The sequence below is a fragment of the Nelusetta ayraudi genome, unplaced genomic scaffold (assembly GCF_046127955.1).
Source record: "Nelusetta ayraudi isolate G7.1 ecotype Tasmania unplaced genomic scaffold, CSIRO-AGI_Nayr_v1 ptg000062l, whole genome shotgun sequence".
NCBI classification, from domain to species: domain Eukaryota; kingdom Metazoa; phylum Chordata; class Actinopteri; order Tetraodontiformes; family Monacanthidae; genus Nelusetta; species Nelusetta ayraudi.
The window spans coordinates 407,039-428,837 of record NW_027466112.1 but is presented as its reverse complement, the minus strand read 5'-3'; the positions used below and the strand labels follow the sequence as shown (position 1 = coordinate 428,837).

Below are 21,799 nucleotides of genomic sequence, written 5' to 3'. Positions count from 1 at the left end.
ATGTTTGATGTATGGTGGCAACTGCTTAAACCTTGCAAAGTCATCCGTCATTTAAAAGCAAGAACATCTGACAATGATAAATGTGACTGTGTGGTAAACTTTAATAAGTTACTCCCAAAACATCTGTCTTTTCACCTTCCCAGCAGTGATAGAAAAAAAGAAAAAGAAATTCAATTAATTAGTTGCTGAAGTGCCTCATCAGAAGCCACATGCGTGGACATAATAACCAGCTGCAACCTTGCCGGAAGGAACCGACTGTCTCCCTGCTATAGTGAAGGGATCTGTGCTGGAGAGATAGTTTCTTGGATGGTAATGATGGGGCTCTCATCAGCAGAGCTTACTTTTAAACAAAACTGTTTTCGATGGAAGTCTCTGCTGCATAAAGGCAGACAGTTTTCAAACAAAAGTTAGGGAGCAAAGCAGTGGCTTCACTTTAAGTTGTAGGAGCCAAATTGCTGGTTCAGGGGGTTCTCTGATGCTTTCATCCACTCCTTCTTCAGTTGTTGCTTCAGCTGCGACAACCTCATGTTGGGGTTCTCCTTTTTAAGGCGAGGCATATTGGCCTCCTCATACGCGGCGTATGCTGCTTTCATCCTCCGCTCCGGATGGTGCTCCATCTCTTCCGGCCCCGTGCTGGACACAGACAGGGAACAATGATGCACCCACTCATTTTAATGTCACTTATTGGCTTAAGACGCCAAAATCAAATGCTCTCACTTTGTCGCAAGATGTATCTCCGGAAATCAGAAGGGAATAACCAGTACCTGAGCACAGCAATAGCATCTTCTATTGTTCTGGCTTCCACGGTTCCTTCATCAATAACTCTGTTCACGTTCTCCTCAAGTGGAACCTCCAGGTGGCTCTTCTCTATTGGAGTAAACATGAAGAGAGGAGGAAAAAGAACGTTGGTCGGATATTATATGAACAACTTAGTGAATGCTCAAAATTTTATCTGGGCAAGGCTGGTGGGATTTTATACGATTAATCTGCATCTCACCTTTAGGCTTTAGCTCCATCTGCTCCTGCTGCTGCCGTTCGGTCTGCAGCACCTCATCAATCTGGGCACGTGTCACCTTTCCTCCAGATTCGCCCTCTTTCGGGGATTTGCCTTTTATCTTAGAGGTTTCTTCATCCAGAAGACGTTGGTTTTCCTTCTTCCTCTCCAGAAGTTCTAGCCGTTTCTTTTCCTTGTCGTCCTGCGATTAATATCTCACTGGTGATAACTGCTTTAGTCTAATTTGGAATTAAGGTCTTAAATGTGTACACGTGACATGACATAACACAGGCTACGTGCAGGGCCGTTTAGGGCCTGTTGTTAAATAAATCAACGGTCAACTATGTAACAGTAATACACTGGCATAAATACAGCTTAGATGACTCAGGCTAAAAGAGAGAAACTGAGAAGGGATCTCACTTTTCTTTGCCCTTTCTTGAGTACATGTTTATCAGTTTCCTGCCACAGAGCATCTTCCTCCTGTTGTTTCTTGCGGGCATCTGCCACCGCCTTGGCCTCAGCCTTGCGGGCTCTGGCTGTGGCCGCCTTGGAGTTATCGCCCTGGAACTTCTTTGGCATCCCAAAAGCTGCTTCTCAGCTAAGAAACAACAAAGTTGAAATGGCAAAACGCCAGCAACTCATACGAGAAAGTACCTTTTATCACTACAAGTGAAACCAAAAAATAAGAATAATAAATTATTTTTTTGTACATTACAACGTTATAGTAAAACAAAAAAAAACATAAAAAAGACAATTACAGTACCATTGTGAACCGGCGCCTATCGGGTGAATTGGAACTAATGAAGATATAATGATAGCGCAAAACTTGTGAAACCAAATAACATTATTCTTATTTGCCGGAAAGACAAGCACAAGCAAGCGAGTTAACAAAGTCGCAGATAAGACGCACATTTGCTTGAGATAGCCATAAAAACTAAAGCTGTTACGATGACTAAATAAAACAAAAAAAACTATTAACAAAACGTAGTTATTTTCCTTGCAGTGGGACGCTGCTATGGAAGCTAGCTGATGCTAAGCTAAATAAAGAGTGGCTAGTGGTTAATAAGCAGTTCGTACCTGATTTGCGTTTATACAAAATTAATTCAGAACAACGGCCACCATGTACACCGATCTAAATGTAAACACGGTTTCATACCTGTGTGAGTTAAACAACGGCTTGCTAAAAGACGACAGTTGACAGTTTCGAAGAGGCATCCGCCACCGCCTCCCCGGTATGACTCGCGCACAATTGTGACGTCATTCATTTGTGTATTACAAAAAAAACAAAACAAAAAACAAAACAAAACCCATCATACACCTTAACGTAGAAAGGAAGACATACATTCACAAATCGAAAAGTTCCAACAACAAATAAATCCCGCTAGTTTTCAATGGAAAAACAAAATATTTAAAAGAAAGGGGGGGAAATATAAAAAATCTTTAGGATCAGTGGTAGGGCTCGATTTAAAAACATGAACTGTTTCATCTTCTACATCGAGGGTTAAGCCGTGCAAAGGGGCCGGGAGCTTTTGCAAATAGTGTTTTTTTTTTGTTTGTTTGTTTTTTTCATGTAGTAGATAAAACACAAATCGGATTGAATTTGTTAAAGAATCAATATTGTCGTATGCATTAAAGATATTTTCCCTAATATGTTGTGCTATCATGTTACATCGTTTAATGACTGAAAATGAGGTTTAAAAATTTGGATAAAAATTACTTAATTACGTAATTGTCAGCTAAGCATCAAGTCACAGTGAAAAACCTTGTTAACCCGTTAAAACCCCACCAAGTCCTAAACTACATTCATAAATAATGAATTATCCATATGAAAGGATTTCATGCTATTTATACTGTCCCGAAACACACACAAAACATTAAACTTCCAATATTTTATTGAACGAAATACTCCTGTATACAAATATAAAAGCTACAGAAATTACACATATTTTTCAGTAAACAGCATGTGTGTGCACAATGTTAATTTCATTCAGAAATCATTGCTGCTCTCCTCTAGCAGGGATGGCCTGAAGCCACCTCTGGAAGGCTTAGCACCCCTGGAAATTTGACCATCGAGGCTGTTGTTCTCAAAATCCTTGGTCTCTTCCTCGCCATCCTCATCACCCTCCTCGTCCTCCTCATCATCCTCATCTACATTGATCTCGCTGTCCTCAGTCTAAAACAAACATACAATAAAGATGCAATGAGCAGAAAGTTGGTAAAAGACAATCATTTTGTTAAGGTATGTCAACACACGTGAAGAACAGACAAGGAGATGGGTTGGGCAATTTTTTAAAAAATTCTAATTATAGTCATAGGGTCTGAGATTTATGTTTCTGTACCATGTGTGTGTTTGTTTGGATACGATTCATAATGTCCATATAGGAAGGTCCATATTGACCTTATCCAGTATAAAGTCTCATTCCAGGTATTGACTTCCTGCTAAAGCAGATGCTCTGTTAAGCGCTCCACACATTCAGAAGATGACAAAAAGTGGTCTCAGAAGACAGAACCCTTGGCTATGAGTGGTATTAGTACCTTGGGAGAGACATCCATGTACTTTGTGGCATCACAAAGGGCTGATTTCCGGCAATTTGTGTTAAAGTTCAATGCTCTATGCTTGGAACATTTACTGCAGTGGTTCCAAAACAACGGGTAGAATTCTTGATATATATGCATAAAGGCCAGGTTAAAACAATGTAGGATTCTTCTTTGGGTCATAAACTTCTATGGAAATGTCAAGGGTGATCTAAAGGCTACATCGTTCATAATGTGACCCATCAACAGGGGACTACATGGGGTAACTACTGGAGCCTCTTACAATATTTACGGTACCTTGCATAAAAAGGAAAAATCTGTTTTAAATACTGGTATTGCTGCTATTTTTTTTTTTAAAACATTTTACACATCTTTACAATTGAACAGATCCACAGTTTCTACAATTATTACTTTTTTGTGGAGTTCATATATAACTAAAGTGGCGATATTAAGTTATATTAAGTACTACTAAGTACTTTTTCTATGTCAATGTCCTTTAAAAAAAAAAACATTGAAGAACGTTCTATTTTAGGCATTGTCCTACTTGGATCCGAAAATTAATTTTTCCTTTTTACACATTTAACAACAACCGGGGGCCACAAACCGGTCCCACACAAACCTTTCCTGTCCGATGTTGTTTGGAATGAGAGATTGGCCTTTTGGATTTGGCTTGGGTGGACTTAAAAAATAAGGGCAACAAAATAAGAAACAATGGAAAGGGAGGAAAGACCAATACAAGTGGGGGGAAAAAATCTTTGTAAACATGCAAAGTTAAAATTCAATGACAGGCAGAAGCGAGGGCACAGCCAACAGTGGGCAAAGAAAATCTAAAGATGTTTTGAAAAATAAGAGTGAGAGAGAACACTGACCTCATCACTTTCCCCACCGTGCATGTCCCCGATGAATCGAGCACCTCTTCCTGTGGTGCACACATAGACAATTTCACAAATCTTTATCTCGTGATCCACTTTTAAGTGAAAGAATATTTAATTTGAATTGCATGTGCAGAAATTCACTTTGACGGTCTGCCCTCACTCCTTGAAAAGATGCACGTGCAGACACACACATAAACAAATCTGATGGAATTGCGTATTCATCTTCACTACTGGGGTTAGTGGAAATACTGTATGTGCTTTCTGTTTTTACCATATATCATTAAGATTAATATTTTATTTTTTGCGATTTTAAGCATATATTTATACCGCTAATGTCCCCATGTGTTCTCCTTCAGTTTTGTTTTTGATCTTAGGTCCAAAGCTGCTGTGAGAAAATATCGTCCCTGTGAACAATGTGTGATGTATATGTTGAAGCACTGGACATATTGTTACAATGTAAAGAGCCCATAGTCAGAAGTCAAATTTCTGCTGCAGACCTGTCATGAAGCTGTTCCGCGCAGGCCGCGGCTTAAAAGGATGACACTCCTCCATGTCGCTCCCAGATCCCTCGTCTTCTGGAACATCAATGTCCGAGTCTTCATCTTTCACTGCAGGAGGAGAGATGGAATGAAAGTGAAGATTCAAAGCACAGGCAGACGAGGCTGTCTTGGTGAACGCTGCTGTTTTCCTCACAGGAGCTCCTCATCAGGTCCCTCTCCTCCTCCCTCAGTTTGTGCTGCATCATCCTCATCACGTTTTCAGCCTCCTGCCATTGAAACAATCCTGTTAATCCATAGCACATACAAAACTTTTCAAATTAACTGCCTCCATAAACACACACACACACACCTCAAACCTCTCCTGTTCCATTCTGTGGTATTCGTCCAGCTGGGACTCCAAGAAGCAGAGGTTTCTGAACTTTTCCACAAAGACGTCATACTGCTTTTGCAGATCTTCCTCAATCTTCTCATACTCATCCATGAAAGCGGGCCTGAATGGTTGGAGTGGGACAACATTTTCACGCAAGCGACCGTGAGAACAGACATCCAGTTCGGTGTAGGCTCTGCCTCGTTCCTGCTAGCTTGTGAACTGACCTCACACTCTGCAGTGTTTGAAGCCTCTTCCTATATCTCTCCAGCTCTTGTTTCTTTTTCTCTATTTTGTTGTCAAGACTGGTTTCATCAGACACAACGTTGCCCAGCATGTCTTTGGTCTTCTCCACACTTTCCTGATGATAAACACAAATGCACGGTGACTAGTTTAGTACAGGTTTTACACTGAAACTGAGATTTGTTTACAAAGCTAAAAAGGAAGAGTTGCATGGTAAAGATGAAAACACACATACCAGAACCTCCTTGACAGCAGCTCTCAGGGCCTTTTCCGTCTCGTTGATCTCAAGAGGTCTGGCAATGGCGTCAGTTCTCATTTCCTGTGGATGTATGTGAGTCTTGCGTCACTTGAGCGTTAATTATTCACTATTAGGCCGAAAAATTTGGTTGAAAAATCAACGCCACCTCTTTGATTTTCCTATTAGCTTATACAACCAAAAGAAAAAGAAAGACAGAAAAAAAACAACAATGTGTGCCACGTATTTGGCACAAGAAGCGTCTCTATTTTTTTTGCAAAGAGAACATAAGTAGTTGCTCCATGCTTTTGTGTCCAGTGAGGTTTGCTCCACTCACCCTGAGTTCCACCTCTTTTCCCAGTAAATCATACAGAGAGGCTCCTTTGGCTGTGACCTCGGACGCCAGCTGCCGCGCTGATTTGAGATCTGAAATCTTTGATGAGGATGAAATCAGACCATATTAGCTGCAAACACCTGTCCCTCTACGAAATGATAGCATTAAAGAAAAATCTGAGACAGGTAGCGAAGAGAATATAAGTCGATCGTAGCTGAAACAAAGTTGTGACAGTTTTGTAAAGGTCAGCCGATAAAAAACGATTTCACAATGCAGTGTCATGTCAAATCTACTGTATATTTAATCTGAAAATGGGCAGTAACTTGGTAGAGCCCATTTGAAATCAAGTGGGTGATCATATTTCATATGATAACTGTTGGTGGATAACTAAAACAATAATAAGTTGGGTTTTTTTAGGCTAAATTTACATAGTGATTGTGGTAATTTAAAGGAGATTCCAAGCGTGGGCCAGGGTATTCTGTGCTGGAATTGGCCTTGAAATGCAAGGCAACCAACCTCCTAAAAAGACTGTATACAGAAATAAGGAGAAAACTTGCCTAAAAGATGCCTTTTGACAAGGTAGTAACAAAAGTGCCACTGCAAATTATGGAACTTAAGTCAATGTCTGAGGTCCATTAACAGCTTCAGGTCCACTGAGTCAATGTGATGACTTAGAAGAGAGGCTTGTACAAGGTTGATCAACATAAAGGATAACGTTCATTACAGCACACAGTGTCAGCCGCCTCTTACCCGTGAGCTTAGGTCGAACTTGAACTTCATGTTGTCCTCCTCGGTCTGGTCCCCCAGGGTCAGCTGCTTGGTCTTCATAGCGCTGTAGAGCACTGAGGTGATCTTCAGCATTTCTTTTACTGCATAGCCATCAGCCTGGTAGAGATGCTTGGTGTTCAGCATGATGTGCGCCTTGGTCGCCTGCAACAGGCAAAACGAAATAAACAAACAAACAAAAAAAAAACACAGTGAGTGCGCCAAATGAACAAGGGCAAGATTAGCGAACAAAAGAGGCAAGAGAGATCACCATGAATTGTGCCACTGCCTTGATGAAGAAAACTCTGTCTGCTTCCGTATCCACATCGGTGGGTATGTCCATCTGAGGCTCATAACTGGTAAGAAGAAAAAAAAAAAAGGAAAAAAAAGGGCAGATGGACACAGTCCAAAAGGATGGTCCAAAAACAGATATTGACATCAAGTTCAACAGAAGAGGAGGACGAAAGCAAAAATACACAGTGTACCTAAACAGGGCTGTAGAATTCTGAAAATTAGATTCTTGTTCAACACGAGGCAGATGTCGTTGTTGTAAGTAATGCAAAGACGCGAAGGAATGCACACATCAGAAGGAATTAGGAGGCCAGCTTCATTTGATTTTGACAATGATATTTAGTCAATGAATACCTTTTTACAAGCCATGTCAGGATTTCAGCCACTAAGGTGAAGTTTGGCGTTCTGAAGTTTTCCATTGATATCAGTCGGGGATAACCCAAAGCCCTCATCATCTCTGTGAAATCTGCCAAAAGAGTGGTGAACAATAGCAAAGTGATCTGGTGGGGGTCGTTACACTAACAAAAGAGAACGGACACGGACGGGGAGCATCACTTACTTCGTAAATCTCTGAAAGACATCCTGACCAGTGAATGTTGCACATCCACAAGTCCTCACCGGAGCTTCCTGCAGCAGCAAAGAGGAATCGGCTCGGGCAACAAATTGCTGCACAACCAGCGTGACTTTAGCATGGAAAGTCTGGAAGGCCGAGATCAAACATGTTTTAGGTAATTGATGCTTCAGCGATGACTGGGTGCAGCTACGACATTGACATATGCTATGACTGAGACAGTATGACGCGAATAATCGCAGCGATCTTGGAAAACCCATGACACTATCCCGCAGCTATAGTCCGAAAATAAAGTTAGCAAAAATAGCTAACGATAAACCGCTCTTTCACTCACCAAGGTTCAGCTGAATCCTTCGAAGGTAAAGCTATATTTATTCAATAAGCCGCTGAAACAAAGCGTAAGATACCTTCCATATCGGACATTTGCCCCGCCTTCGATATATTTTCACCGATGTTGGATATTGTCACACGACCACGATCGATCACTATGGAAACCATTTGGAGGTGACACTCCTACGGAAGCTCACGTGTGTCAAAAAAAAAAAGAGAACAAAAAGGCTAGCAAGCGAAACGCGTTTGTTTAGACTGTCTTTTGAAAAGTGACGAATGAGATATCGATTTGACTTGTGAATCGCGAGAATCTAAAACCGCGTTTGACTCATTTAAGACATTTACACTGCGAGAGTTAATGAGCGAGGTGCGGTGCTGAGTACTTGACGCCATGAACTCCCCCCCCCCCCCCCCCAACATCATATGACATGTTTGGATTGTAAATATTAATGAATAAAATATATACTTTGGTGTGGGTCGACTGGATCGTTGAGTACTTTTATAAAGCCATGAAAAAAGAATGAGCGCGTCAGAAGGCTTGAGGGGGAGCAGTAATATCTGTGGACACACGGGGGCGACACATCTCAGCCTGCTCGCAGGGCGTCCATATCTATTGGCTGGCTACACCGACCGGGAGCACGATGGAGCAAACTGGCGGGCCACATCACAACACGACTGGAAGCGCGCCTCCCTCTAGCAGCCTCCACGGCAAACGCCTGAAAGAACTGGAGAATGCCGCGCTCCAGTCCTCTTTAGTAGCGCGGATGGAGACGGAATCCGGGGCGGATGCCGACTCCTTCCCCGAGCAGCAGCCCGGGGAAGGCGAGCAGTCGATCGGCTTGTCCTTGAATCACCAACCGGCTCCTTCGCAGCTCAGCTCAGACACTGCGCCGGAGGAGGAAGTGGAGTCGGGCGAAAGTGTCGCCAAGGAGCGACTCGAGGAGGAGAGGACCCTGACGGACCATTTGAACAAACGGCTGCTCTCCTCGTTTCTGGAGAAGCTGAATGAAAGTGACTTGGCGCTTCCCGGTGTTCAGCGGCTGGACTGCGCCGTTGCGGACGAGGACTCAAACAGGGCCGCGGACGAGTGGTGACGCACCGGGGCGGAAAGAGCCGCAACATAGAGGAGGCCCGACCGAACCAGGACCAGTGTGCACAATCCCACAACGTGAACGGCAGCCCTTCCCGGTTGTCTGGCAGATTATTGTGGGATTACACGGTGTATGAACAATTTTTTTTTTTTTTGCCGTCTTTTGTAAAAGCGAGAATGAGTAAAAGATTGAGACAACGCAATAAATAATCACGAGATACGCGAGGTGCTGTTGTGCTCTGTTTAATGTGTGTCTTTGCAGTGACAATTACTCGCCAGCAGGTGTCCCAATGTGCGAAAACGATTCATACAAAAAGCGAGTAATCTTTTGTTGTTGTTGTTGTTATTGTTCAAACAAAATTAATAATTAATAAAGGAAGGCGAATTTGGTGACACAAACTACTGGTGCAGAAAAATAAGAGGGTATGCAGACAATACACATCGTTCCTCCGCTCACCGAAATTACTGTTGCCTCACTGACACATTTCTTGTATAATGTTATACATTTCTTTTTTTAGGCAGTGTAAAACATCCATAGCCATGCTTGAGCACAAGAAGTCATTACTTATCATATTTGTTGTTGTTTTTTAGTGGTCACAACTGTAATACTTTTTGCCATTAATGGAGTTGGTTTCTTCGTTTGAAAAGGACAATAAGTAAAATTCAATTTAAAGCTTCTCTCTAAATTTTCTACCTTGAATCCTTCTGCCATTATGTTTAGAGTGATTCACTGACCTATAACAGGGAGAATCCCCTGCCATCAACAGAGCTGTTCATTGTCATATACCAGGTCAGCTGGGCTCCCTGTGCAAGTGGCATGGGGCCACTGGCATGGTCACTGAATCATAAAATATACTTCAAAACTACAAAGTAAAGTATTGCATTCATTTTTGCTGTCGCCCATGGGGTATGCCGCAGTATAAAACGCTTGCGAACATTAGGTATCTCCAAGGTTGTAGTCATTTCATGTTTGCCGTGTACTGCTACCATTAATAAAGAGAGAAGTCCCAAATAAGAATGAATAAAAACAGGTTTAAGAGACAATACTGCAAATTAAAAACCTAAATTTCACTTTCTCTTTTTTTAGGGCACTTAACAGAATAGGTTTGCATCCCAAGGTTACACAGTTGAAAGTGCTGTAACTGATAAGCATGAACTAAGTTCAGATGGTGAAACAAGTGCTGACAAGGTAATCAAAAATGTTTTACATAACATCCTATCAAATCTGAGGCCACCCAAAAAATTAACCATGTATATGTACTGTAAATTATAAGTACAGTAATTTGTAATTTTCATGAATAGAAAATAAATCTCAGCACTATGCAGATAAAACGTTTAGCCTGCCCCTAGTGGACTCAATAGAATACAAAATTTATCTTCAGCTATAATTTATCATTAAATACATTTATTTTAAATAAGTGTGACTTTTCTGATGTCAAACAACTGGTTTGCACATCCTCAAGCATGAGAGTTCTGCAGTGTCTAAAGTAAAGTACTAGGATAGTGTTTGAAACTAAGTCTTTATGTTTGACGGCATCATATCATTTATGTTTTCTTGATTCTTTTCCGTCAAAAGTACAAGTTGTGTGGTACATTCTTCCTGCAAAAGAAGAGAAAAACAATATATAATTAAATATACTTGGGTGTATAAATTACTATCTATCTATCTCGACATACAGGAGGAAAAAATAAACCCATGGTCCATTTTTGTATTTTATACTGAACAATATATCTAAACAAGACTTTCTCAGTACTGCACTTATGTTGTTTATATCATAGTGACAATAATTATTTCTCTAGTTCTAAACCGAGCTTTTGACCAAGCCCCCAGAATCCAAGATGGCGGCTCATTCATTTCAATGAACTTGCTCACCCAGCGCATACGCCAATAAAGTTTTTGACCTCCACATTAATGGGCCCATAGAGCGTGCGCAGTAGTGTCACTTCCCATCATGCCTCTGGAACTCACATGATCTATTTGGCCAATCAGAACAATTCTGAGAAACAACTACAAGACCATAGCCATAAAAATCTGCAATAGAAAGATTTGATATGAATCGTGTTTCAGGTCACAGTCGTCCTGTCAGCGGTTTTAAAGGTTTTTATTTTTGTATTGCGGTCTATGGGAAAAATGCTGTTTGGGCCCATGGGATTTTTTTTGCTGCAACACCTCGAGTGGCCACTGGGAAAACAAATTGGCGCACCGCCATAATGCCAATCGGGTATGCAGTACTTAAAACACATCTATGGTTTTGACAGCCTGTCAGCATTTCAAATTTATTTTGTATTGAGAGGAATCAAAATAGCATGTAGTCGTCTGGGTTTTTTTCCCCCCTGTAATAAAGAAGTAAAGTAAAGAAACACTTGATTTGTTTACTTACATGTTGATTAGTTGTCATATCTGTGTCCCCACATCGAAGGCAGGGAAACTTCCTGGAAAGTAAGCCTTCCTAAAAACAAGAAAAATTATGCTTTGATTAAAAGAATAATTAAATAGTAATATACACAACATAAAACATCATATTTTTTAAAAGTTCTATTGCAGCATGTATTCTAAAATCTACTGAAAAACACAGGTAGAAGGGCTACAGTCCTCCTGTGGAATTTTCAGAATGAAACCCATCATAGAGTGCATTAAGCTACAGGGCTGACAAGTTAGAAAAAGAGCACACTGCAATCAATTTAGAATGATGAGGAATTAAACTCTTAGTGTTTCTGCATTCTAGAAGGAAGTTTTGCCCTGACACCTTGGTATACGCTCTTGGTGGGAGCAACTGTTTGTTTTTTTTGTTTGTTTTTTTTTGAATGGCTGTCTAAACACTATGTTAAAATAAGTGTACCCAAGAAAGGAAACAGAAATAGCTGTACTTCATTCATTCATTCGTTTTCCATACCCGCCTAGTCCCAAGCTCAGGGTCACGGGGGTCTGCTGGAGCCTATCCCAGCTGTCTTAGGGCGAAGGCAGGGGACACCCTGGACAAGTCACCAGTTCATCGCTGGGCCATAGCCGTACTTATTGACTTCAATTTAAAATCGAGTTATCTAAATAAGTACTGTAAATATTTTATATAATATTTTGAAGTGTTGTTGCGTTACCTTTTTTGTTTGTGCTTTTATTTTGAAAACCACCAATTTCCTCTTTGCCGAAGAGAGTTTTGCTCCCGCCACGGAAAGCAACATGCTCCGTCTTACTTCAGAGTCAGTAAAACGTGTAAAATCTACTTGTAACGTACTGTGTTAATATTGTGAAAGTTCGTGTCACTGTGGCTTACTTTACGTTTTTTTTGTTTTGTTAGCAGATTAAGTTCAAATTAGCGCCCTTGGAAAGTGGAAGGAGGTAGGCAAAATTTATTGGTGTATCTAATGTGAAACATTGAGTTTATGGTGGATAATTGTTTATTGATTCAAAAGGTGTAAATATGATTTGTATTGGGTTTTTTTTAAAACATGACACCACGGCATTGTATTTTGTTTTGTTTTGTTTATTTTATTAGTTTTCACGGTGTCAAAACGTGAAGGGGTGAGAGGAGAAGAAGAATTAAAGAACACCCGTAAAAACCCTCTGCGCTTGCGAGTATTTCCAAGTGGGCCGCTACAAGTACTGTAAATTACAACTAAGGTCCACCTTCGACCAGGTGGTGACATTTTTCTTACCTCGCGCTCTTCAGCACCTTTCTTTTTCTTCAGATCCCACCATAGCAAACCACTTTTAATGTTCTCTCTTTTTGTCGGTCCTTTGTGAAGAGAAACATTGGTGGTCGTTTTTTATCATGCAATGCAAACAAAACTTTTACAATATTCCTTTACACAAAGGAATTTTGCAAAGGTGAAATTCACAAGGTGTCATTGAACTGTAACAATGTCTTGTGGCCTTGAGTAAATAAAAATTTCCATGAAGAGTTTATTGTTTTTTTATCTATTGACTTTTGAAACAATGCGACAAAGTAAGTTTTGCCCTTTTTCATTCGTTTTTTTTTTTTGTTGAACATGGTCTCTTTATCTACTTGCCTGTTACGTAGCTTACTATCACTCCAACAAACACAACTGCACTTGTTGCAAAAGCCCCAAAGTACAGGTATGACATGGAGTAGAAGGCCTGCAGGCCCCTGATTTGGAGAAAGATTATTTCAATACCGTTAAGTGTATCCAGCTGTATATTTGAGTCATTAAAATATGAAATCATTAGTCTTTGATTGTTACAGTGGCAACAAACTGACATGAACTATTAAAATGAACAGCATTCACAAGTGCTCACCTGTGCTCATCATTGTGAGGTCGGCCAGAGATGGACAGTAGCTCCTTACGGGTGATATTGGTCACAGTGATGTTGCTCGATCCACACTGAGTTGCAAAGCTATCGAGGACCCCCATAGTCTCTGCGCTGGGTGGGTAAAGGGTTGAACCAACAGCCAACCACATGGAGACTAAGAAACCCACAAATATTCCAGCGAACGCACCCTGATGATGGATCAAACACACAATTTAACAATTTCAAGGTGGGTTTACTAAAGGCTGGTTCCACTTTAATTATTAAACGAACACGCGAAATGTGCAGAGGAGTTGCCACATTGTCAGTACTCTGTGAGTGTTTGTTTTGACCGTACAGTCATAAAGATATTTATAAAAGTACGCCTCAAAAAATGAAGTGAGTGCATTCAAAAACAGTATTGATCAATCAGGAGTGCAATGAAGCATGGCATTTGGTCATTTAAAAAGGTTTCTGCTGCAATATGCTTACCAGCCTATTTGCTGCTGGGATAAACATCCCCAAAATGAATGTGCCCAGTAATGGACCACTGACCACACCCATGACTGTGAACGAGCCCTGAAAGGAAACGCGAGCAGCCAATTTAGATTTCAGGAAAATTAACCGGTGATCCGACAGCATCTTCATCTTTCTGTCAGACGTGCTCATTCAATTGTCAAATAGCTTTTTTTTTTTTTTTCACCTGAAGTACCCCCCAGTCCAACAGGGAGGAGAGGACGGCGACAGTGATGCAACCGATTCCATACAGCAACGCTGTTAAAAAAATAAAATAATACAATTAATACCAGACTAATGCAGGCTAAGAGTTTGTATTTGATCTTCTTGAAAGAGGGAGAGGGGGGCTGGGGGGGCGGGGGCAACCTTACACAGGCCTCTGGAAATCAGCATCAATTTTTTCTGACTCATGTTGAGCAGATGAGGTTGCAACAGATCCTCCATTGTTACTGCGGCCATTGCATTAATACTGGTAGAGGCCGTGCTGCGAAAGAAACCAACGGTCGTCAACTTTGTCTCACAGCCAAGATAACACACTTCAACCATTCCATGCCAATTGATTAAATAGAACATGTACGTAAAAATACTATTTATACCACAAATTACGTTTGGTACTTTTAGTAAACTGCTTTGACTGTGGAGAAATAGGCAATACGTTGACTGAAGGGCTGAAATACCTCAGAGTGCCACTGTATGCACAGGCGAGGAAGAGACCTGGAAATCCCGGTCGAGTTCTGAATATGTCCAACACAAAGTACGGCATGTACTGAGATGGAGATGAAACGATAAAAGTTATTTTTCCAAGCTCGGCCCTAAACCTAATCAGCTTCTGTTAAATCAATATTACTTTTAATCTTCATGACATACAGTGCATCATAACTTTTTACTGGGGTGGTGCATAATAGCAGCAATGACTTTATAGACTTTTGTCAGTCCAGACGAGGCTCGCGATAACCTTTACTCTGTCTGTCGTGTCTTAAGTACCAGGTCAGGGGTAGCAATCTTGCCAGTCTTGAGTGGGTCACAGTTGTTGTAGTAAGCAAACATGACGGCTCCGCAGATCGCCGCGCTGGCCACAAGGAGGCACAGACCCACTTGGTTGACAAAGATAGCCCTGAAGTTGACAGCAGACAGAATTATACTTTAGTATGTATCATAGTGCCGTAGTCATTCATTCATTCATTCATTCATTCATCTTCTATACCCGCTTATTCCTATTCAGGGTCACGGGGCTCTGCTGGAGCCTCTCCCAGCTGTCTTAGGGTGAAGGCAGGGTGACACCCTGGACAGGTCACCAGGTCATCGCAGGGCCACATAGAGACACACAACCATTCACACTCACATGCACACCTGCGGACAATTTAGAGTCTTCAATTGACCTCACATGCATGTTTTTGGAGTGTAGGAGGAAGCCGGAGAACCCGGAGAGAACCCACGCAGACACAGGGAGAACATGCAGACTCCACACAGAAAGGTCCCAGGCCCGGGCCCCGGAATCTAACCCACGACCTTCTTGCTGTGAGGCGGCAGCGCTAACCACTGGATTCGATCAGATTAGATTAGAAATTTATTGTCAGTCATTGTATAAAATACAACGAAATTCACTGCGCCACCGTGTCGCCGTGCAGTAGTCAGTAATCACTTTTTATTTTGCTCCGTCGTAATCAAGCAGTTTGCTGGAGTCACTTCCTGCTCCACTCCACACATGGATGCATTGAACGCTTAGCAAAGTTGTATTTTGGCATGGTGACTAAGAAAAATGTGTCAGGTGGCATGCACAGAAAGACATTTTAAGGAGCTGAAAAGGTCAATTTCTTGTTAATAAGGTCCCTTTAAAGCTCCAAATAAAGTTCTGTTCTATTGGTTAAGCGTATGAAGTAAACAAATACGAATAGTTTGAAAGCCACGCCGGTTTCACTCACCACTGAGCATCTTTTTCTGTCCTGCAGGAGATGTAACGCTGAACCTGGGCCTGGTTAACACTGTACATGGACAGCCAAACCATGGTTCCGCCAACAGTCAGGCTCCAGAAGGTATATCTTAGCCGTGGGTCAACACTGAAGCTAATGTGGAAATATTGAACGTTGTATTTCGTACTTTGCCATACTTGTGCCCAACCCTTATGAACTTACTCATCGAAATTTATGCGCGATCTATTCCTGGCAATCTCCACCACCGCTGCAGGTCCACCCACCAGAACTGTGCCATGGATGAAAATGGCCACAAAGCCAGACAACATGACAAAAATCTGGAACACATCTGTCCAGATCACAGCTTTCATGCCACCCTGGTACAAATTGTAGAGGAGACAGGAAATACGTGATTAAGACTGGAATCCAAAATTCAACAATCCAAAATTTAAAATTTTAATCCTTATTTAATTTTATGGCCTTGGTCCAGGCCAGGCTGTTACACTACAAGCCTATTCATACATAAGCTGCAGCATTATTTTACTGAGCGGAGGGTTTGCTGTTGCTGGAGATCCCTGATTTTCTCAGAACTTCATGTGTGCACGTTGGGAGCTGGTAAAGTGCCAGATATATCTGCTCTGCTCCGACACTCTAGACCTTTAGTATGATGTGTAATGTAATGTGTTTTAAAAATTCCTTTAAATTATTTCTAAACCAATGGTGATAAAAGACTTGCGTTTGAAAAGAGACCTGCTCTGTTTGCAGATGTACTTGAGAAAGACTCTTACCACTGTGGTGTACGCAGTGCAGATGATCCCCGTGGAAAACAGAGACACCCAAATGTTGAGTCCAGTGGCTGAAACGAAAGTGAAAAGAAATTAATAAAAAAAAAAGAAAAAAGCATTGTTGAGAGCATACAACTGACAAGGTTAATAATTTATTTCGTACATGAACAATATTATTCTCTTGTATTTTTCACTGGTGTTTGCTTATTTACTCTTACCTTGCTGTTTTATTTACAATTTTTTATTTTCATTTTATTTTGTGTGTTTTGGTTTTGTATCCTTTTTATTTCTCTTTCCTTTCTTACATGTTCAAAATAAATCAATCAAATCAAATCAAATCAAAATTTAACTGATACTGCCAAGTCATTGGTGCGGGCTGTTGAAAAAACACTGATATTGTAATATTATGGATTTAAACATGAGAGAGTTGTGGAAAAAGTGCATTTTGTTCCTCAGTTTACAATCGCGCTCACCTTGGTTGAGGATTAAAGCCGGTGCATAAATGACAATACCGGTATAAAGCAGCTGGGAGCAAACAGCAACATGAAAGAGAGACAAAAACAATGACATTTCCCTCTGGGCTTGTGTTACATCTCTGTGAAGACAAATTCCAAGCAACTATTTGCACTTTTAAGATCCATGTTGAAGTTATCAGCGTCAGAGCCGAGAATGCCACGTTGTCTTGAAAAAATGCAAAATATTTGAGAACACTGGGACGTGTGTCTCACCGTTGCCACGATGAACTGGATGCTCCCCAGCAGCTGCATCCCCCTGCCGAATCTCATCTTCAGATACTGGGACAGACAGACAGACAGACAGACAGAAAGACTTTAGAGGTCAGAATGCCACTGACAATCTCTGCATAAACCCCCACCCCCAACCCCACTCCCCACCCCCATCCATCATCACCTCTTACATTTGCCCCAGGTGCATTTCAACTCTAACTCATTCTGAATTTCTCACCTATTATACTATCGGTTTCTCAAGTGGAGGAGCCTGGCAAGGTCGATTGATTTTTTTTTTTTTTTTTTTTTCAATGAATTGATGCCTGAAAAGGCTCAATTGTGAATGAATACTTTTGTTTGGTGTTTGTCTACCGACACCAAACAGCACGTTCTTATTTATCAGTGAAGCCCAGATTGCATTTTTTTTCAACATGGATTATTTCTCATCTCGGATTCTTGTGATGAATTATCCAAGATGAATTATGGAACTTTGTAGCGCTGCAAACTGTGTGGCACCGGTGCTGTGGCCCTCAGAGCGAGTACTGTGCTTGTTGGCCTGCGAGAGGTATCTGTGCCCTTCGTGACATCGCAATTGAGCAGAGTGTGAAATGGCTTTTTTTTTTTTCTAGAGATTCAATAATTCAATTGTTCCCTCTCATATCTGATTTGTGCATTTATTTTCTTTAAACATGTATTTACAGGGTTTGCACGAAAATTCTATGTATCTGATGATAAAACTATTTACTACTAGTCGGTGGGAGACCATTTGAACCTGATTGGTGCTGGTGATGCCTAGTCGGAAGAAAACTGGCAGGAAGAGATAAGCTGTCAGCAGGGAGTTGATGCTCTGCCCCAGGCACATGTAGAGGAACTTCAGGCCGTAGCGGTAGACTTCAGAAGGGACTCCCAGAACCTGCACTGCTGACATGAAGCTGGCACACAGGGACAGGCCGACGGGCACGGCTGGCATGGACCGGCCGCCGGTGAAGAAGTCGTTGGTGTTGGCCTCCCGCGTGCTCTTCTTAAACACCTGGTAGAGTCCGATGGCCAGGGACACCATCAGCATGGCAGCGAACACGGCGTAGTCACCCAGGACGAAGCCTGGGCTGGTAAATTCACCGCTGGCTGGCTCATCCATGATCCTCAAAGTCCTGTAGAGAGAACAATACTACTTCTACTACTCATAATAACATAATAATAACACATACAGAATTATGTAACATTATCATTATTATTATTATTATTATTATTATTATTATTATTATTATTATAATAATCACCATCATCATCATCATCATCATCATCATCATCATCATCATCATACCCTTTTTACAGGACAAGAAGCACTGTTGTTTTCTATTAAAAATTGCAAGGGAAAATGATTTTCTTGTTTTAAAAGAGCAGTTGTGACACTACTCTACTTGTTGTTAGACTTGTATGCAGGCCAACTGCCAATGTTCCTGCCGCACAGTCTGCCCTAAGAGTGAACTCATCTCCTCTCTTCAAACTGTGGCGCCCTGCTATTTGCATTCTTGTCTGCAGATGTAAAAACACTTTTTTTTTTGTTGTAAAAGCTGAAACTAAATCTCCCACACCCGTGTCACTGTGTTGACAAAGAGAGGCGCCACATAGGCAGATATTCTGACCTGGTACATTAATTGCGCTTTGTCGTACAATAAATGTGCCAAAATCACAAATTCCCCCCCCCCTGAAGATCAATAATAATATGTGGACTGGAGTGGAGTAACCGCATTTTGAGGTCCGCTGAAAGGGTGATTGTGAGTTGTGGCGTGCGTGCTGTAATTTGATCTCTTTCAGTGTTGCATCACTAATGGTTTGGACCCTCAGCGAAGCACCTTTGCACCGCTGCACATTCCAGTGCATTCCACTGATCAGTGAGTCCTGGACCAATCTCCTGAATATTGTATTGGACGGAATGGGAGAGGGGAGGGGCAGACTGCTTGCAGCGACCCCACACAAGCAGACATTGCATTGCCCTGAAGAGTCGTGCGCTTTTACGCACAGCAGCTTGGACACAGTGACGCTCTGAACCCGGGGGTCCAGTTTCCTTTGTATAGTTATTATCGCTTTTACGGACTGCAGCTCCTACACAGTCCAGTTTCCTTTATGTGTGCGTGTCTGTGACGCAGAGCGCCCTCTTCAGTCGCTCAGTATAGACGCATGAGTGACCTCGTGTCTGACGTTGCATGCATCCAGTGCGCCTTTACGCAGGAGCAACAAAGTGAATCACAGACACACACTGGCGGTACTAAGTTGAGCCTCTGAAAAAACACCTGCCCCTCGCTGACACGGTTCGTGCGACGGGACGATGATTCGTGCTTCTTAGAATTGGCGAGGGAAAGCAATAAAGACGTTACAGCTGCGGGTTTTATTTTAGATTTATTTTAATGGTCACCGCAAGTGGAAGTATTAAAATGTGATGAAGTGTGAATAATGGGACAGTTTGCGGGACAAATGCCGAGTCAATAATGTGCATATTTTGATCAGTGTCCTGAAGTGTCCGAATCGTGCATTATTGCCACATAAACATGAGTTATGTGAATCGTTAAATCATTACGTTTTCCAAAATAAAATGCTACGATAACTGACAAAGGCTTCAATACTCCATAATACATGATAGCATCAATAATAATAATAATAATAATAATAATAATAATAATAATAATAATAATAATAATAATAATAAAAATAATAATAATAATAATAATAATAATAATAATAATAATGATGATGATGATGATGATGATGATGATCGCCGGAAGTTTAAATGGGGAAAAATCCTCACCTGTCAGGCTTGCTGGTTGTCAATGAATCGCTTTGAAAGATGATTTTGTTTTTATATTTATTGCAGGTAAAACCAACAGATAGTTGGAATACCGATAGCAACAACAACAAAAAAAAAAACAACAATAAAAAATAAGTGGTTATCAAATACTCACCAGGGGTGGGTTACTTGTTCTGGTCCCGGTGCTTCCGAATGTGTAAAGTGGGCGCACTGGTGTGCGTACCATTGAATTAAAGATGCGGCGCGTGCGCGCAACGCGCACTGCAGAATTCTTCCATAGGTGACTTCTTGCTTCAGGCAGAGGCGGTCCTGGCTTGTTTCATAAATATACAATGTTTTATAAATATCTAGACTAATATGCAAACGCGCCCTCATCGTGTTGCAAACACACATTATGAGGGTGAAATTACTTCGGCTTCTAGACACGATGTCTTAAAAAAAATAAAAAAAAATACGTTTCTGTCACTTTTTCTTATTTTGTTACGTTGTTATGTTGTTGTTTAACCCCGTTGTATTTTCTTCAAATGATGCTGTGCAACAGTAGTTTCACAGGTACGGTTTCTTTTCAGATTCTTCCAAACCGGTTTTGCCTTTGGAAAAGTTGAATTGTTTAACTTAACGGGTCCAATGCACTGTCAGTGGATAATGCAAGTCACGAGTGTCCACAATTTGTGATGCCCCTCGTGACCTTCGGAGACGAAAGGTCTCACCTAACCAAGGATACACCGCGGGAACACAGATCCAGCACGGCAACTTTCAATAACGTTCAATAAAATCAAAGCAATTCTCTCTCTCTCTCTCTCTCTCTCTCTCTCTCTCTCTCTCTCTCTCTCTCTTTCTCTCTCTCTCTCTCTCTCTCTCTCTCTCTCTGTGGTAAATCTAGATTGTTAAGCCTATAAACAATAAAAAATGGTATTAAAAGCTCATCCTCTGTCCATATATGTTCACAGGTCATAGCTAGAAGGAGTCAGCACGTGGCATTGCATGTGGCATTGCATGTGGCTATGTTTTTCCCTTGAGAAAAACGTGGATATTTTCGGGTGAAAGGTCGTAGCTTTTCAATGCCCTAAAAACAGGCCAATAAAAGTATATTTACAGAAAACATATTGAGCAAAAAAAAATCAGGTGGCTGGTGTTGATCGAAGGGTGGTGGAGGTAGGGGTCGTTAAAGGGCTGCGCTGCAGATTCTAGTAACTATATGATGAAAGCAAATGGTACCTCCTCCATACAGATGACGCCCTAAAAAAAAAGTTGCGACTTTAAAACCACAGCTCCTCCTTCTGGCAAGGGAAAACAGTGCAGACAGTGCACGTTGTCGCTTCAGATAGGAATGACTCATATTTCAGCGCGCATCAAGAAATGTGTTTGTGTGTTAGTACTTTGGATCCAAATAAATGTGATTTTGGAAAAACAAACAAACAAACAAACAAACAAAGCAAACACGTGAGGTTTCATGAGAATGTTTACAAGGCATGAGCAGATCAGGTTAACTAAAATGCAAATAAAATATGTAAAGATCCGTGAAGTGGTCCACTCATGATCTGTGAACACAGAAAAACACTCGTGTGTCGCATTGTCACACTGTGAGCGCTTGATGATTTTTTAAAAATGTGAACAGGAAGCTGTTAAAACCCCCGACTGCTCAACAAGGAAACCACAGACGTTGACAGCTTCTCATTTC

The 21,799-nt window shown here is 41.3% G+C and overlaps 3 protein-coding genes across 9 annotated transcripts; all 3 read right to left on the bottom strand.

Moving 5' to 3' along the window:
* Positions 1-83: 83 nt before the first annotated feature.
* ccdc124 (coiled-coil domain containing 124) lies at positions 84-2,245 on the bottom strand. The gene is made up of 5 exons (XM_076040588.1): positions 2,151-2,245; positions 1,415-1,592; positions 998-1,196; positions 765-867; positions 84-633 (listed from the first exon to the last, which is right to left on the bottom strand). The coding sequence occupies exons 2-5, from the start codon at positions 1,571-1,573 to the stop codon at positions 429-431; spliced, it is 666 nt and encodes a 221-aa protein (XP_075896703.1). The 5' UTR covers positions 1,574-1,592; positions 2,151-2,245; the 3' UTR covers positions 84-428.
* A 623-nt stretch (positions 2,246-2,868) lies between these two features.
* On the bottom strand, positions 2,869-8,429 carry cluap1 (clusterin associated protein 1). 6 transcript variants are annotated; one of them, XM_076040617.1, is made up of 13 exons: positions 8,045-8,429; positions 7,699-7,838; positions 7,494-7,605; positions 7,120-7,204; positions 6,834-7,013; positions 6,087-6,182; positions 5,750-5,833; positions 5,499-5,632; positions 5,254-5,395; positions 5,098-5,170; positions 4,902-5,012; positions 4,399-4,448; positions 2,869-3,167 (listed from the first exon to the last, which is right to left on the bottom strand). In XM_076040617.1, the coding sequence occupies exons 2-13, from the start codon at positions 7,718-7,720 to the stop codon at positions 2,982-2,984; spliced, it is 1,275 nt and encodes a 424-aa protein (XP_075896732.1). In that variant the 5' UTR covers positions 7,721-7,838; positions 8,045-8,429; the 3' UTR covers positions 2,869-2,981. The 6 variants fall into 6 exon arrangements, with proteins under 6 accessions (XP_075896732.1, XP_075896735.1, XP_075896734.1 ...); XM_076040620.1 differs by having other exon boundaries at positions 7,699-7,805; XM_076040619.1 differs by having other exon boundaries at positions 7,699-7,766.
* A 2,078-nt stretch (positions 8,430-10,507) lies between these two features.
* On the bottom strand, positions 10,508-20,299 carry slc5a5 (solute carrier family 5 member 5). 2 transcript variants are annotated; one of them, XM_076040614.1, is made up of 17 exons: positions 20,273-20,299; positions 18,085-18,463; positions 17,316-17,381; positions 17,061-17,112; positions 16,591-16,658; positions 16,025-16,179; positions 15,815-15,955; positions 14,877-15,006; positions 14,570-14,658; positions 14,264-14,376; positions 14,080-14,150; positions 13,869-13,955; positions 13,386-13,588; positions 13,139-13,236; positions 12,785-12,864; positions 11,512-11,580; positions 10,508-10,730 (listed from the first exon to the last, which is right to left on the bottom strand). In XM_076040614.1, exons 2-17 carry the CDS (start codon positions 18,448-18,450, stop codon positions 10,644-10,646), a joined length of 1,875 nt encoding a protein of 624 aa, XP_075896729.1. In that variant the 5' UTR covers positions 18,451-18,463; positions 20,273-20,299; the 3' UTR covers positions 10,508-10,643. The 2 variants fall into 2 exon arrangements, with proteins under 2 accessions (XP_075896729.1, XP_075896730.1); XM_076040615.1 differs by lacking the exon at positions 15,815-15,955.
* Between the last annotated feature and the right edge of the window lie 1,500 nt (positions 20,300-21,799).

Excerpts from the sequence above, each read along its gene's own strand:
- slc5a5 (XM_076040614.1), bottom strand. The coding sequence starts at position 18,450 with ATGGATGAGCCAGCCAGCGGTGAATTTACCAGCCCAGGCTTCGTCCTG. Across the intron at positions 15,956-16,024 it reads TCGCGCATAAATTTCGATGA|CTTCAGTGTTGACCCACGGC; the intron begins GTAAGTTCATAA and ends TTTCCACATTAG. Across the intron at positions 14,151-14,263 it reads GCTGATTTCCAGAGGCCTGT|CGTTGCTGTATGGAATCGGT; the intron begins GTAAGGTTGCCC and ends TTTTTTTAACAG.
- cluap1 (XM_076040617.1), bottom strand. The coding sequence starts at position 7,720 with ATGTCTTTCAGAGATTTACGAA. Across the intron at positions 6,183-6,833 it reads AGTTCGACCTAAGCTCACGG|ATTTCAGATCTCAAATCAGC; the intron begins GTAAGAGGCGGC and ends TCCTCATCAAAG. Across the intron at positions 5,834-6,086 it reads GAAAAGAGGTGGAACTCAGG|GAAATGAGAACTGACGCCAT; the intron begins GTGAGTGGAGCA and ends ATACATCCACAG.
- ccdc124 (XM_076040588.1), bottom strand. The coding sequence starts at position 1,573 with ATGCCAAAGAAGTTCCAGGGCGATAACTCCAAGGCGGCCACAGCCAGA. Across the intron at positions 1,197-1,414 it reads TCAAGAAAGGGCAAAGAAAA|GACGACAAGGAAAAGAAACG; the intron begins GTGAGATCCCTT and ends TATTAATCGCAG. Across the intron at positions 634-764 it reads GATGCTATTGCTGTGCTCAG|CACGGGGCCGGAAGAGATGG; the intron begins GTACTGGTTATT and ends GTCTGTGTCCAG.